At 36.6% G+C, this 17,129-nt stretch overlaps 1 protein-coding gene across 1 annotated transcript in view; it reads left to right on the top strand.

Annotated features, from left to right (window-relative positions):
- The window catches only part of MYO16 (myosin XVI), a 277,452-nt gene that overhangs the window by 207,735 nt on the left and 52,588 nt on the right, over positions 1-17,129 (top strand). The window contains 1 exon segment of the mRNA XM_009997923.1: positions 9,734-9,836. Within this exon segment, the coding sequence (XP_009996225.1) occupies positions 9,734-9,836 (103 nt within the window).

Below are 17,129 nucleotides of genomic sequence, written 5' to 3'. Positions count from 1 at the left end.
ATTGACCTTGCTGACAGTGCAGTTCAGTTTGAAATCATTTACAGCAGTCTCAGAATTACTAAACCTTTGTGAAAACTTGCTGATGTAGGGGATTATGTTATGCTTTAAGGGGTGACCAGAATCCAGAGTGTACTGATATTCTCCCTGGCAATCCACATGTATTGGTATTGGTGCGCATCACATGGGGAGTTGCCTAAATGTAAGCAGGTATTTGAGACTGTCTTAGAGACTATAGACCATTTGACAAGTATTTGTACACACAAGATAGCTCTGTATGTTACAAATAGACTAAATGTTGATATTGATATTCTCGTTTATACCCACTATCTGTTTCTCTGTAGCTGTTTGCCTCTTTTTCTCCATTTTGCCCCTTAGGTCATCTTTAATATTCAAAAGGCAAGAAATATGCTAGATAACTTTATATGCCTATGGTGGCTCAACTAATTAGCCTGAACTTAGAGTGTGTAGAGAAAAATGGTTCTTTTGAGGTTATGATTCAAGTGGCTTATTTTACATTTATACATTTTTGCAGGTATTTTAGTCTCAGCCTAGTTCCCATCTATGGCAAGGGGCAGAATTAATGTTTTGTAACAGGCTCCAACAAAAAACAGAACAACATTTTAGAGTTGAAGCAATTTTTGAAGTTATATCATGGTATCATCAGTTCTCTAGCCTACAAAATAAGTAGTTTTGTCCATCAGTCCTTATATTGCATGTCACAGAGTTGGACTATGAGAATGATTAAGCTGCCTGTGTTTCTGAGGCTTAGCAACAGTGCACAAAGGAGTGTAGGAGAAAATAAAGTTTCTTTTTTGACTTCTCAGTGGTAGGTCAGGCATCTAGCTTTTTTTTATATTTCGAAGGCAAAAATAAATATCACTGTTTGCTGGGCATCTTCTGAGTTTCATGATGCCTCCCTCATCTTCTAAAGCAATTATAAATGGGTGCAAACTTTTGTGTCATTCCATTGAAGTCAGCTGAATTATTCATATCAGTCATGTACTTAGAGCTCTGCAGGATAGGCATGAAAAGGGACCCCTTAAAGTGGGGGGATGTAGTTAGGTAATAAACAGATGCAGGGAAATAAAGGGGAAAAGGTCAGTTTTAAGTCTGGCAGTTCCTAACTTCCAAATGTGTGGTGTGCAATCTGAATAGTTTTCCAGCATTATTTATATTACATTTAGGGTAGAATGTGTAAGTCTTATTGGAGCTTCTTACAGGGAGTTTAGTTTTGTGTGACAGAGAACATCCTGTTTTTTAGTTTTTCAAAGAGCATCTCAGAGCATTATTTTCCCTTCATTACTATGGAAATGCAAGGTATTTTTCTACCCTTTATTTTTCTGCCTATTTTTTTCCTAGCTAGGTTCATTTTCTTAGGCAATAATAAATCTATTTGACACCACAAAAACATAATTCTATTCTAACTGTTTGAGCAGTTTTCTTTCTTTTGTCTTAAGGAAGGATCTGTGAAGTTTTAAAATGTTTGTTTAATTTCTGGAGATACATACTACTCTTGGCACCTCTGGACTGACATTCAGTTTCCACTAGCATTTGACATTTCTCATCCCTCTGGGTTAACTAAACATTTATCAAATCACTAAATAACCCTGTTATTCTATGATATCCTTGTATTATCTATGCATATTTTGTATCTATTTAATAGCTTATGCTGTTTCTAAACATGCAGAAATGTTCCCACAGAGTGCCAAAATGCCTACCACAGTAGTGGATTACACCTAAAAGCTTGAATTACAGACATAGATAAAATTCTATTTGTGTACAAATGAAAATATTGAAAGTTCTTGACCCATATCTCAAAAGGTGATTGGGCCCATAACAAGCAGCTAATAACATTTAAAAAATTCACAACCGTGATGTTTCAAGGAAAATAATTAGTGGGTACTTTGTAATTTGCCTACAGCAGATATTGAAAAAGACAATAGACATGGATTTATATACAGTACCAAGAAGGTCAGTTAAATGCTTGCCATAGAAATAAACCTGTTAAAAGAAAATATTATCAACCACTGATATCTTCACTAATCCTTATACATTGAAACCCTTTTAAGGAAATGCCTATTAAAGTAATACACTTCCTTAGTTAATACAAACAGCCTATCTTTTAGATAAACATTTTCAAGAAGTATGCAGCACCTTAGTTTATGCTAATGGTGCTGTGCAGGAACTTTGATTTATCTAATTAAGGTGCAAATTGTCACATGGATAAATTAACTTTACTGTATAGTTTTTAAATGGTTCCTTTGTATTCACTGATTAATTAAATATAACTCTGTGGTTTCAATGCCTAGGAAAATATAATTATTTGCTCTTGACTGCTTTCTTCTCTGCTCGTAGGACTTGTATAAATGCAGTCCAGCTGCCCTGCACTCAAAAGCGACTGTGACTCTCCTGCTGATTTTTCATTCTATGGTTTTGCAGCTGTTAAATTCTTTCCACTCAACTCAGACATTCATGGCCCCCATTTTCTCTTTATCCACATCTTATTCCTTACAACCATTTAATCTTCAGTAAAAGAACCTGGAATGAGACTTCCTAAAGCTAGATTTCCTAGTCAGACTGAATAATAGTAGGCAGTTAATACTGGTGACATGTGAGAGCAAACACAGAATCCTGTGCAGGCATGCATGTAGAATTCTTTTATTATCTTAATCACTGGATCTTACTTTCCTTTTTTTCTTAGACCAATGTGGCATTAATTTAGCATCATAAATTTTAGCAGAATTACTCCTGCTATATTCCACAGTAAATGGCAGCAGAACCTGATTGAGTATTGACACAACATGCCAAGGGGATGGCCTTAGCTTATCTTGAAAGATGTTCTTCATGTACAGTTTGTCTAACCACTATACAGTTCAGAGTCAGGAGAATCCCTGTTACCCAGACGGATACTATTTACAGGGTTCAGAAGGCAGAAAAGAAGCTCTCACAAAAGAGAGCACAGACAGAGTTGATCTTCCAGAGAAGCTATTTTGCCTACATGATTTGAGAAGATGCTAAAAACCTTTCCCATAATCCAAATACACCTTGTCTGAGCTACTAGTGAGAATTGTGGGAAGGATTTTATTTATTTGCATTCCTCTTTGGCTGACTCAAGGTTGCACAAAAGAGAAAAAACAAAAACAAGGAAGAAATAAAAGAATCATCTAGGTAGAACATCCAGTCCTATTTCCCTTGTAATATTTCCCCCTTGTAGTACTATACCCAGCACTGTTCCTACAGATTTGTGGACCAACAGTCATGACCCTGTGCTTCTTGAAGGATGTGTTTCAAACAGGATACCTTTTGATTTTCTGTGTTTTCAGACTTTTAGTTTTGCAGGTGGACTTTTAATTTTGATGCTCTGTTTTCACATGGCCACATCTGTGGAAAAAGGAAGGTAGCTTTGTTCCACACTAGTACTTTTATCACCTCTGTTTTATACAGAATCAAATTAGCAGGTTGATAAAGGAACCTAGATTTGTCCTGCAGTCCACATATTCTGCGTCTAGTGAAGCATTTTACTGCTCTATGCACCTGTTTGTGGACTGCCCAAGCATGAAGAGGAAGTTAGCTATGGAGAAGGCCTGTCTATCTACAGGTAAATGTAAACATTTACAGAGTTAGAAGCAAGTGTTCATGTAACAGGGCTGCTTGTCTATTTGATGCCAGCACATTTCTGAGTTGAGGTGTCATTTTTGCCAATTTCTTAAATAAATATATTTTTACACAGCTTTATCAAGATGGAGTGGGAATGTCAGCTTTAAGGAAGTTGATGCAAAAGTATTGTAATGCAAATCTTTAGCAGATGTTGTGAATTCATTTTTTATTTGTGTAGCTGAATCCACTAATCCCAAGAGCTGAATTATAATTTATATTCTATTTATTATTCTATTGCCACGTACTCCAAGATGAGGGAACCTCTGCTTAATTACCTGAAGTATATGAATAAATATTCTAGGATTAACACACACATATATTCCTTATTGCTTCTCTCCAGAAATTGAAATTCAGAAGTCTAGAAAAGATAAAGGGTGGAAAAACTACTACAGCAGTCTGAATTATTTCAGTCAGTCTGTATGAAGCAGCCTCAGTGGAAAACATTTCATATAAAGATGAACCTTATAGCCCTTACTGTATTTTTGTACTCCTATAAAAGAAGCCCAAAATGCAGTCTGTTTGTGTACTGTAATCTGTTATTTATGGAGGAATCTTTTTCTTCTCCACATTCAAAGATTTATTTTCTCCAAAATTTTGAATACCTGCTTTCGTTGTTAATATTTATTATGTATAATGAGATATTTATGTCATACATATTGTACAGAGATTGGCAGAATCACTTTTTTTTTCTTCTCTTGGAAACCATAATAATCTATTTCCTCTCTTCTAATTATCTGGAATTTCCCAAGTTCCTCATATTTTAAAAATAATTAGGTTAGAAAAAAAAGAACATAACAGCAAAATGGAATGACTGTGTATCCTTTATATACAAATAACATTAATAAAAATATTCTTATTCCTTGCTGCTAACTGCTTTTATCATGTTTCTATTACTTATTTTTCTGTACATCCTCTTTGTCTCTCCTCAGTAGGTACGTCCTCTAGATATTTCAGCCTTCACTGGATAGGTTTTTCAAATACAATCCATGCCTAGCATATTCTCCCCATCCTCCCCAAATCCAAACAAACAAAACTGAAAATCCTGAGTTATGACCACATAGTGACAAGTTTCACAAACAAAGTCCATCACTTTCACACACTTCACAGACATAGTAATATATCAATCTGTTACTTACTGTCAAAGGAAGAGAAAAGGAAGTTTAGAAAGGAAAAAAATATAATTTAACAAGCCAGCAAAACCTGGTTTTATTCTTTTGTGATGACAGTTTTTACAATTCTTCTAGCAGAAATACAGGATACAAGTTAATTTGATTGCCTTCTTTTATTCACTAACTTTTGAACATTTTTTTCTAAACCATGACATTTTACCTTGGCAAACAATACATCATAGTAAACAGAAGAAAGAGAAAATGAAACTGCAACGTAATGAATTATACTGACAGGACTGATTATTTCTCCTTGCAGAAGGTGTGTTTGGTTATTTAAAAGCTAAAACTACATTACTTAATAATCATATAAAGCATTTACGTGCCAGCCATGCATTATTTTTATTTTGTAAATGATAAGACAAAGTCATGAAGAGAAGGAGTTGCTTTCAGGAGGAAACTGTGTTTGCATGTTAGAAGTTGTACTCTTAACAAAAGATGGTGGATGACAGTCAGTAGCTACCTCTGACTTTGTCATTTGTGGTCTTTGTTTCTTAGCTGGGCAAGAAAGAGATCTGAGAAAAAGAATAGCAAGACAAACAAACAAACAAACTTGTTCTGATGCTTCAGTTCAAGGATATCTATGTGGTTTGTTTAAGCTGTTGATTTGGAGCTGCTTGGTTTTGTGCCCTTTGTACTTTCCCTGTTCTTTCCATTAGTGTCTTCTATCATGTTGATGTGCTATTGAAATTGAATGCATGGTGTTTATTCCAATGCTTAAAGATTTGCTGTGCATACAGAACTGGGAGTACAGCCCTACAGCCTATTTGTGCACACTCCGTGTAAATCAAATAGCCTGCTGAGCCTGAGAATATTACTGTGGGTTGCTATGCCATAACCTGAACTCAGGAATATTCTCTTAGGGATGAAAAAGCTTGCTGGATCTTGTCAGCTATGCGCTTAGGGAACTGAGGGAGAAAATTATCAGATAACATCTTTATCTGTGAAGACCCAAGAGAACTGGGTTTTCTCTATTCACAAGCTACCTGAAGATATTGGCAACTGTATGTAATCCAAACAAACAAACAAAATCATTCAGTAGGAGGAGAGGTCATAGAACAGCTTCTGCAACAGCGGAGGATCCTGGCCAAGTCTGTACATGCTCACAGCACTAGTTTGTCTAGCCAAAATCTCTTTTTTCTCTGTAGGTGTGTAAAAATGACAAGTTAGGACAGGAAGGGTACTAAGGAAAAAGCAGGGGAAAATGGAGCTTCTGTCACACTGATTTCCTGTGGACAGGCACCAGGGATAGCCCCGTCAATGGTAGCAGTCCCTGTCTCAACTTGTAACTGGAAGGGGGGTGCACACAAAGAGATCTTGCATTTATTTCCTATTCAACACTACATTAGTCTTGACCTGGTTGTGGAGAGGTCTTGATTCAGTTTTATCCTTTCAATCTCCCTCGTTTTTATCTTGTTTTGGATCTGCTAGTGAATGAGTTGGTCTGGCTAGGCCACGACATAATACTTCTTACCAGCTTCTTGACTTGACTAGGAGAGAGATTCACTCTAATATTAGGTATCTATGCTGGAGTCAAGAGCATAGACTATTTTTAGATTCAATAGCAAGAAATGAAGGGTTTGCAGTGCACAACTCATCTGACCTATTTTAAGCATCAATATTACAGCAGAGTATATGACACCTGAATATTGTCTTCTACTGACCCTTAAGAAAGTCTAGGCCACTAACTCATCCAAGCTATTTCACCTGATTAAAGAATTATGCTACTGGATTCCTCAGGATCCCCTCTAAAGTCTTACAAAAACACTTGCATTATCACTTGGGGCAAAATGTATGACCTGTCAGTGAGAAAAAGCCTGGTATTTAATTGGATTTGTTCATTCACTTCAGAATGAACTAATGCTGCAGTAGTGGTGGAAGAATTCTCTGGTAAGGGAAAGTTTCAAAAACTCTCCAGATCACATTTCCCCAAAAGGAAGCCCTCTTGTCTGCAAGTAACTCAGATTTGTCTTTACAAGTCTGCACAATAAATTCATTATTTTTATGGCTGTTTTCTGTGATAGAGTAAATTTGAAAATAGTAAGTTACTTTGCTTTTCTTGAGATCATTACAAGGTTAAAGAGGACATTCAATTATTGTGTCTACATGGTAAAACTACTTCATTGAAAAACAGGTTAAAAAAAATCATGTAGTCTTATGATTACACTACCACTTTTGTTCAGGACAAATTTGGGCTGCCATCAACAGGTATAGTCTGCTCATTCCCTCTTACCCATTCCTGTAATTTGTCTGGTACTAAGAATCTGGGCTAAGAAACATGACAGGGAACCATTCTGGCTGAAAAACATCTACAAATTTTGTTTTATTTTTGCTTAAGCAGCCTTACACAAAGCAAAAAGTGATTGATCTGAGGTAGCAAATGATGACGCCAGGCCTAAAGATGTTTTTTTTCATCTTAGGGTCTTAGTTAGCCAGCATATTTGAACAAAATACATAGGAGAAATAAGGAATTTCTCCTAGTGCCTCTATTAGTTACTCTGTAGATGCGTAAATCAATCAAGCAAGTAGATCTAAGGGTGAGATTCCTCTTGGTGACCCAGAATGCAAGCATTCAACCTGGACTTCACTTTTGAGTCCATCTGTGGTCAGCAGAGACAGGCACCTCCAGAGGGCAATCTCTTTAATTTTAAGAGAAATATCTAGAATGGGTAGAACAAGTCACCCTATGGAATTACCTGTCTTCACAGACTGTTTGGAGAACAATATCACAAACTCGGGCAGGAAGTGTAGCTTTTTGGCGTCTAGCTTAGGGAAGGGTAGATCATCTTCCAAATGACTTGCTGTGTTCACAGAGGAAGTTTGTGGCTGAATTAGATTTCCATAGTTAGCTCTTTCTCTGCTGCCACAACCATTAGCCCATACTCTTTTTCTACGATTGAGCTTTCTTTACTGGTTACAAGGGAATTCTGAATTCTGATTAGACTCATAGGATAATGTGGTGGAATTTCAGAGACTTTTAAAGCTGAAGGAAAACCGTGGATCATCTTTGTCCTGTGTAATGCAAATTGCAAAGAATGTTTGGCTATCCTTGTTTTGAGTCCTGCAATTTACATGGATCTAAAGTAAAGCTAATCCAAACTTAGAATTTCAACCTTGTAAATTTAAATGTGTCTCTGTTTCAGGAATGAAATATGTTTCTTTGGGTTTCTACTGTGCATGAGTTTCAGGCTGACCACTTTTACAATTAGTTCTTCATGGATTGTGAGTCAATGCTGAATCATCTTTGTTTCAGTCAGCAGTTGCTAAACTTCCCAGCGGTTGTCTCTCTAACACCTCTGATTCCCCATGTTTTCTAAGAAAATCCAGTTGGTATAAGTATGGAAATGAGGTGGCCCCAGCCTTAATAGCAGTCCATAAACCAAATGTCTTTTTGCACATACAGCTATTTGAGCTATTGGGAAAGTAGTGTACACAGTTTTCTACTGCTAATCTGGAGTGTTAAATGAGCTAAAAAGATTTCTTGTAAAGCACTGACCCCTTCCAACCAGCATTCCTCCAAACAATTCCTGGGCACAATTTTGGAATTACGATAAGCTAGTGGCCAGTCCTAGAAGGCAGTTTAGATGTGGTTACACTCTGTTGGAAGGTGGCAGAGTTTAATAAAACCTAACAGAATACTTAATAAATAATCAGGCTGGGTTTTTATGCCAAATGGTTTCTGTGCCAGACAAATAATCCCTCTCACGTTTCATTTACGAGTATAGACAGCCATGGAGTCTTCATCAGGAATACTACCAGACCAGAGAATATTTCCAGGCTTCAGGAGCTGAGGTACCCAAGGGTCTGTGCAGCTCCAGGAAAATAGAAGTCTAGTTGAAATTTGGCCTTAGAGCAGTTTGGCAGCAGATGTTACTCCAGAGTTGCTATACCATTCATGTCCCTGAAGTCACTCCAGTCTTGCCATGGTCCATGTGAGTGGTCCCAGAACAACTCCTTTCTGGGCTACACCGGCGCTATAGGTGGATTCAGCTGTTAAAGAACAAAACAAATAAAGTGTCAGGGGATGTATTTAGCACACAAGCCTCAAAACTTAGTCCTGTTTCATTGGGAGTTTAATCAAAAGTGACACATTTGCAAAAGTCTTTCTTTTTCAAACACTGGCATTTTATTATGAAAAAAGCATTCCAGCTCATTACGTAAAGTCAGATCTAAACTGAAGAATACCTTCCAGAAAGTATAGTAATAATATGAAGCAGCAAGATGTATAAAATCCATTATCTTCTTTAGTATTATGTTCTAATCAGTCCACAGTTAAACTTTGAATTTTACAGTTTATTTGACTTTGTTTGACTTAACTGTCCTACGTTAGTTCTTTTATATGCTACATCAAAGAGTCCTTTAATATCTAACATTTTCTGTCTTTGAAGCTACTGAATGCTGTAATCAAGTCTCCTCTTCTTTCCAATACTCTAAACTGATCAAGTTCCTTAAAGTCTCTTTGCTATAAGGCTTTTTGTTCAAAATGAAGAAAAAACTATTTAAGAATGATGGGAAACACTTTTATCCATGTCACTTTCTTATGAGTTCCTTAATAGGCACATGTCATATAACACATGTTGAAAAAAGTATTTTCCTCCTGTCAGTGGCCCAGTTCATTACCAGTGAAATCAGTTGGTGATGCTTCACATTTTTTACATCGATTTTCAGTGAGTTATCCAAGGAACTGACAGGAAGCAAATCAGGGTTTTGGGCATCACTTGTCTCCCGTTGTTATTAACCGAGGTCATGTCTAATGATATAAAGACTGAAAGTGATTGACCTTGTTTTCTTCCCCAGTAGCAGTATCCTAAGCTTCCAGTTCAAATATCAAAGACTTGACAATCAAAGTAAAACTGCAAAGATGTCAACCAGGTCAACATTAGAGTAACTACTTCTGCTGATTTTTCTAGGTATAAAGATTTGGCTGATACAGCAGCAGGAGAGAAGAAGAAGTTGTCTGCCAAGGAGAGATGTCGTCTTGTTCTTCAGCAGTGTAAATTACAAGGCTGGCAGGTTTGTGATCTACAAAGCAATTAAAATATCATTCTTTAAACAAGCTAGCTGAGTCATTTCCATTGTGGCAAGCCACCAGATCCTTTGCAGCAGTGTATTCTTTTGACATTTAATATATGCTTTGGGATAAAATCAAACTGATTTTCTGAGTTTTCTAGCATATGAATAGCTGTGATCATTATGTCAGAAAATGAGTGTATTCTTGCAGAAAGGAAAAGATTCCAATGAAGCATGTATACTCTGTAAATTTGCATCCAGCTTTTTAAAGGGATCTGGTGTACACATTTTAGTGATTGAATGGTTTCTGAATTACAAAAAAAAAACAACCCTGCACATTTTCTTAATGTAAAATCTGCATCCTTGCCACAAGGTTCCCTATAAAAACAGTTATTGGTATCTAGAAGCTGTACCTTGACTTACGAGTCAAGAGAGTACCGCTCTGAGAGTACCATTAACCTCCAAAACTTGTGTGAGGCTACAAGCTTGACATTGGATAAAAACTGTGTAACAGTAATTGCATAGTGTGCTGCGGACATGAAACACAGAGCAGGATGCCTATGGAGTTTATTTCCCCAGGAGCCAGTAACAGCCTTGCAGCATGAAAAAAAAAAAGCAATTGGCCATCAGCAAAAGCCTACATCTCGAGACCAGTGATTTGGTAGTGATTGGCATTTGAAAACAAGCCTGAAACCTTGAAAGACAAAAAATGTAAGAAGGAAATTGCAAAACAGAATCCTTTCATCATGCTCCATCAGTCCCCTGGGACTGAAGCTTGTAATCTCAAACAGATTTTAGAGGTTCTGACTCCAGAATCTCATTAACACTGGGAGAAGTCAGGTGTGCAAAACTATAGCAGTGCATAATACGTTGTCCTTCAAACCAGAAAAGAGAGAAACTTCTAAGTGACACTGATAAGTTAAATGGAAAAGGAGGGCTTGGAGGTGAGAGTTACACCATTGTCATTCGGTGACTAAGAAGTACATGACAACAGATGAAGCTGAAAGGAACAAGGTCTGAAAAAATGAGTGGCCTTCTCCTTACACTTTCTTCAAGCCACTGAGATCTGTGATAAGGAGATGGAAAGTTAATCATGGAAGAAAACTAGGAAAAAATGCATTTTAAGTCCAGACACTTTCTTAAAAGACAAATGCCCAGTGAATACAAGCTTGACACCAGCATGTTTTGCATACGTGACACGAAACCCAACTATCAGCAATAGTGACTAATGTGTGTGTCACATAATCTCTCCCTCTCAAATATCTTTTTGATTCGTTTGCCAAATCATGAAAGTTGAACTTTAAATAACAATCTAAATGAGGGAGCTTATAAAATCTGCAGTTATCATGAGTGGTCTCATGCTTTTACAGCAGAGGACTCTGAAGAAAAAAAAAAAAAAAAAAAAAAAAAAAGAGGAAAAGTTAAAAGGAAAAAAGAAGAGGGGAAAAAGGAAGGAAAAGAGGAATTAGGAATTTAGGGTGATATCAGCTAGCAAAGCCAGAGGAAAGGAGGAGTACATTGCTAAAAAACATCCAAGAAGTAGGGGGTTACACATATAACCATTTTATTCAACCACTGTTGCCAGCAGTAACTACTTCAAATGAATCACTGCTGGAACTGAAAATCTATTTGATGCAGGGGTTCATGAATAAGTCAAAAAATGTCTTCCCCAACAATGTTACCTGCACTTCCCTGAAGAGCTGTTGCAGATTTGAGTAGATAAATTGATCAAAAAAATAGGTAGCTAAAATACCCATATAAAAGGTGATGAAGGTTGGGAGAAAGCAACACACATCTGAAATCAACCTCCTGCTTATGTTGTCATCATCAGAGGATGAGGTTGCCAATAAATTCTACAGCAGAGGGGAGAAAAGGAAGATCTGGGCTTTATAGCTGAGTGAATCTGGATGAATACTTTGTTTAACCCCCTTCTGATAATGTACCTTCACTATCACAGTTTGTGAAGGGTGGTATTAACATGGGGGGTTGGGAAAGTAAATCTGTGTTCTGAAGTAATATCCACAAAATTAGTAAAGAAAACAGTTTCTTTGTATTTATTTCCTGCTTGACAAATTATCTTTTCTTTCCTACATAAGTGAACCAGCAAAACAAAACCCAGAACCTAATAACAGAATAAATTCTTTCTCCTCTTGTAACTACTGCAGTCTGCTTAAAAATGGAAGATAAGTGCAGAAGATTCAATACCAGAATCTAATTTTGCTTCATTTTCTAGTGTTTAGTAGAGCATAAGAGCAAACACTATCACCTAGCCAAATTCAGCAGCTTCTGTGTTAGAAGAAAGTATTTATTAGGGAAGTGTTGATAGGTTTATGAAATGTTGCTGTTACTCGGGTAAGCTGAGCTGGAGATAACTGAACAAGGACAATAAAATAGCTGTTTCATTGTAGCTGGCATACCATGCAGTTTCAGTCATGCACTTAGTCTAACTACTGAAATTATAAAAGTGCAGAACTGTTAATGAAAGGCAGTTTTTGCATCCTGACTCTGTGTACAGCCTAGATAAGGTGTTCTTTCAGCTTAAATGTATACTTGATCTTGACAAGCTTAGCTACTTGCTGTGGCTTTTAAGCACACTCAATGTAAGAGAAAATCAGATTTCTAAATCAAAACAAACCATTCCTACTCCAGACAGAGTGAAAGTAATAGACTTGTTTAACCTCTGGAGAAGTCAATGAGAGTTTTGCTGTCAATGTTAGAAACAGCAAGATGTTATGTAGTAACTTTAGGGTCGAATTCAATAAAAGTAGTGGCTGCTCCATTGAAAGCAGAAGAAACTCCTGCTCTCCAGAACATGTGAAGGTCTTTCCATTAGGAAACCCACAATATCAGTGCTGTCTTCATTTATTGCCATGCAGTGATGTATTAGCTGAGCAAAGCCTACAGTCTCAATACCATGACTAGCTTGCAAACTTTATCATGCTTTGGGAGAAGTATGAGGCACATACAGTTCTTGGCTTTTTTTTACTGACATAAGGAAACTTTCATTTGTTTGGATTATCATTCCTCACACTGTTAAGCTTGGAAATATAAATTCAATAAAAGAGAGTTAGCTCATAGCTTACTGAGCTTTGTCATCAAAACTTGGGAGCTTTACATTTTGTTTAGCTAAAGGCAGTGGTCTGCAATTAACCCTTCTCAGTAACTTCAGATGGAGCTTCCTGAAATGCAAACAATACCAGAAGTAAAACAAAGCATAAATTAAATTTGTTCTTTCTATACAGTGCAGCTGTTAAATAAAAGCAAAGACTAAACTTCACTAAAAATGGATCTTTCAGCCTTTAGCTGTTAGAAATGCTTGTCTGGTTAAAAGATAGGAATCCTTAAAAATGTCTAATAAAAGCTTTGTCTTAATTTATCTTTCCAGTTTTTCACCTGCATCTTCTAATCCACAATGATTCTTTCTTATCTGTAGCCTTGCATTCTGAGCAGAAGGGATCACTCAAAAAAATAAGACAAGGCTTAAGTTTGCATGGGATAAACCAGACCCATCAGGTGTTCCTTCAAGTGCAGGAAAGTAAGTCAGAATGTTTTTATGAAGCTCCAAATCAACATCAGGTAGTTGCATGAGACAAGACATTGTCTTACTGCCAGTTAGAGCCAGTTCACATTTTTTACAGCTTCTGGAACTGTTGTTTCAGGAGTCTGAGGTGTTTCCAGAGAAATGGTCCTAGCCAGTGCAGAGCTGTATTATTCAATTTCTTCCACTCAAAAAAGAATATTAAAAGAGACTAAATCCCCAATAACGGGATATCCCAAAAGTCCATCAAGATATTTTTAAGTCTTCTAGCACTTCTATAAATGCAGGAAGAAAATTAGAAGTCTGATCCACAGTTCTTACCAATCACAAAGAATACGGTATTTCCTTACCGAACTACAGGTGTTTCATTTACTGGATTTGATACAGATGTCTCTTAAGTAGGTTTTTATTTCAATATATTAATATACTATATTAGCATACCAGAGTCCTTTTTGGGAAAAGTATATGTAGGATTAAATAGAAGAGCGTAGATGGTAAGTGGCATATGCTTCAATCAGAGAAATGAGCAGAAGTACATGAGATCAAACATATGTAAATTGTATGCTAGTTCAGAGAGACTTTTAAGTTATTTTTTTAACAAAACTGGTTATTCTGTCTTAAAATGTTAGTGGTTATACTGTATTGAAATATGAATTGCTTCATACATGCTATAATAAAGTACTAGTGTACTTTGCATGCAGTATATTATATAAGGAATTCTTAACCCTTTTTTCCACTGGAGTAGGAAAACTTTGCATACTCATAAACTGTATGCCAGTTTAGTCATTTGTCATTTAGTAATTTTAACTGTCTTAAAAGTCAGTGTTCCTTTTTGGTTTTAATACCTTATTTTAAGAGTCCATTTTCTTTTAAGCAATTTTAAAATTCAAGTAAATTATGAAGATCATATTTTTTTTAAGTATCCCAGGAGAAATTTCCAGACACAAAGTAAATTATTAAAACACCAATGTCTGTATTTCCCTCATACTTTGAATTATGTCAGAAAAATTAATTTGTCCTATTATATCATCACATGTCTAGAGCAGGAATAACCAGAGAGTGACTTTGGACCTCACCAAAAGGCTGCCCTGGGCCAGCCACCACCTCCAAGCTTTCTCCGCAGTTATTTTGTGTTCCACAACACAACTCCATCCTAATCTCTTCCCGGATAATATGTCTTTGACCTCATAATGCTTACAAGCTCTCAGTCTTTCAACACATAGCTCTGGTTTTTGTTCAGTTCTTTTTTTTTTTTTTTTCACTCTGAAATACATTCCTCAATTTCTCTGTCCACCTTTCAAGGTTTGTCTATGATTTGCTACTCTTACAAACCCTATAATTTCTTTGTGACATCTTCTGCATTCAGACCTCTCAATCTCTCAAATCTGGACTCCACAGCTCTCTCGCTCTCTCTCCCCTGGCCACACCTCCATCCCTCCTTCCTTCCCCACTGTTCTCCCCTCCCCTCACCCTGTCAATTTCCCTTCTGGATGCTTTTATCTTCTTCCCTTTTCTAGATACTTCACTTTTTATTTGGTTCATCTCTTATTTGTCTGGGTTTATCTGTATTTCTCAGCTCACACAGAGAGACACCTGTTTTGTTTCTTCTGGTGCTATGTCTATAGAATTTTGAAAGACTATAATGACAGGTCCAGTCAGTCCAGAGATCTCATGAGATCAGGCTGGGGTAGGATTTCCTCCACTGAGTATTTCTTACATGCATCTTATATTTCCTGGTCACTTCCTTGCCCTTAGGACAGTCCTTTTCATTGTTTTACAAGTGCAAAGACCTGAGAGGTTTGTACAGTTTTTGGAAAAGGAATTTTTTCTGTCCTTTCCCAGAGAGCTGAATGATGATTTTTTTCTCCCAAAAGTCCAACTCCTGACAAGTACTTACATAAATGGTCACTTGCATGAATATTGAACTACTCACATGCTTTATATTAAGGCCATACATAAGCAATGCTAAATTGTGGGTTTATTCAGTATGTACCACAGTGCAAGGTCAGTAGTTTGCCAGAGACAAAGGAGGAGTATTAAAATCTGTGAAGAAAAGCTAACAAATAAAGCAGAAAGAGCAAGGCTTAAAAAAACCCATTTCAGTCCCTGTAAAAGATCAGTACCCTGTAAATGTGTTTGTCGTTATAATGTTTTTGCAGACGTGTACACTGCAAAAAGACACATTTTACAATAGTTTTAAGGCTTTTTTCTGCATTTCATTAATGCACTGTGAAAATGTGTGTCATTGTGTAAAATATCATTAGATTATAATTCTCTGTCTTTTGTAGGTAGCTATTTTGAAAGTACTGCCAGAAACACACAGCACTCCCACAAATTGCCTTTTTTAAACTAAAGAACAGCTTTACAGATTCCCTTGACACCTATTAAGTATGAGCTAATACTGCCTTCATGCCACCTACACACCATCTCAGCATCCATTCCTTGGTTTTGAATGTCTGTGCTTCCACATCCTACACCATTTGGGGGGGAAAAAAAAAAAAAAAAAAAAGAAGGAAGAATAAAGAGAAAACAACTCCCTCCCATTCTTTCTCCCTCCTCTTAGGAAAAAAGGGGGGGAAAAAAGAAAAAAAAAAAAAAAAAAAGGTGGCCTTTAGCAGTAATTGAAGCTTTGGTAGTCATCAGTGACAATTTTACTTAATCTTTTAAAAATGTGTCATTTTGAAAAATAACATTTTAAACCCTAATGCTTTTCTAATTAAAATAACTATGACTGTAATTCACAGATGGTTTACTTTTACAGGAGTCTGAATGGCATTAAAATTTTAGACTCAAGTGAGAGCACTTTGTAGTCCAGAAAGTACTGAAAAGTGGTACCTTAGTGGGAGAACATTTTAACCTTTTTTCCCCTAGGCAAGCAGGAAACATTTTGTGATTAGAGAAGAGACCAGGATGAAGACAGGTGGCATTCTCTAAAGATGTTTTGATATCTGACATATGAATTTCCAATGTTTTTCAGCATTGTTGCTTTCACTGAACACCAGAACTGTACCAAGGGCAGTGAGACTAGCGTGTTCTTGGTCAGCTTTAGAGGGTATCAGCCTTAGTTCACTGATGGAGCAACACAAATCTCCAGCCATACTGGAGATATATATACATATAATCAAGTATGCTATAGCAGCTTCTTCTGTACATGTTTCTGTCTAGAGGTCTGCTCTCAATAGACCTGGCATATGATATAAAATCTATAAATAGCTTCTATCTGAATATAAACATTAATTTGTGTTGACATTTTGTATTTCTCTCATTCATTTAAAAACTGTAGTAGGCTTCTACTAATGAAGTTCATGGCATAAGTGATGCCACAATAACTCCATTTACGTTGTTCCTAGGATGTAGGATGGGAGACAAGAGTGTTGATGATTTCCTTGTCCCATTTGCTGACACTGTGACACTACAAGGCCAGACACTTGTAGCTGAACTGACCATAACCTTGAGTGATGTTCTTGGCTGTGATTTTGTGACTGCACACTGCAAAATAAATTGGAGCTCAATGTGTATTGAGTTATGTATTATGTGTATTGAGTTATGTATTATGTGTATTGAGGTTATGCATTTGAAATATAGCCTAGATGTTAATTGTGAGACTAATTGAGAACAGGGCTGTTAATTTTGCCATGGGCATTGCTTTTAATCAGAGCTTTTTTTAAGATTTCAAAACGTAACATTTTTCCCCCTTCTTACTGTCAAAATACCATAATATCGCCCCAGTAGAGAGGAATGTTTTAAAGACTTTCAAT

The sequence above is a fragment of the Chaetura pelagica genome, unplaced genomic scaffold (genome assembly GCF_000747805.2).
Source record: "Chaetura pelagica isolate M959 unplaced genomic scaffold, ChaPel_1.0 scaffold123, whole genome shotgun sequence".
NCBI lineage: Eukaryota > Metazoa > Chordata > Aves > Apodiformes > Apodidae > Chaetura > Chaetura pelagica.
The sequence above is the reverse complement of the archived record's forward strand: the minus strand, read 5'-3'. Positions and strand labels throughout refer to the sequence as shown.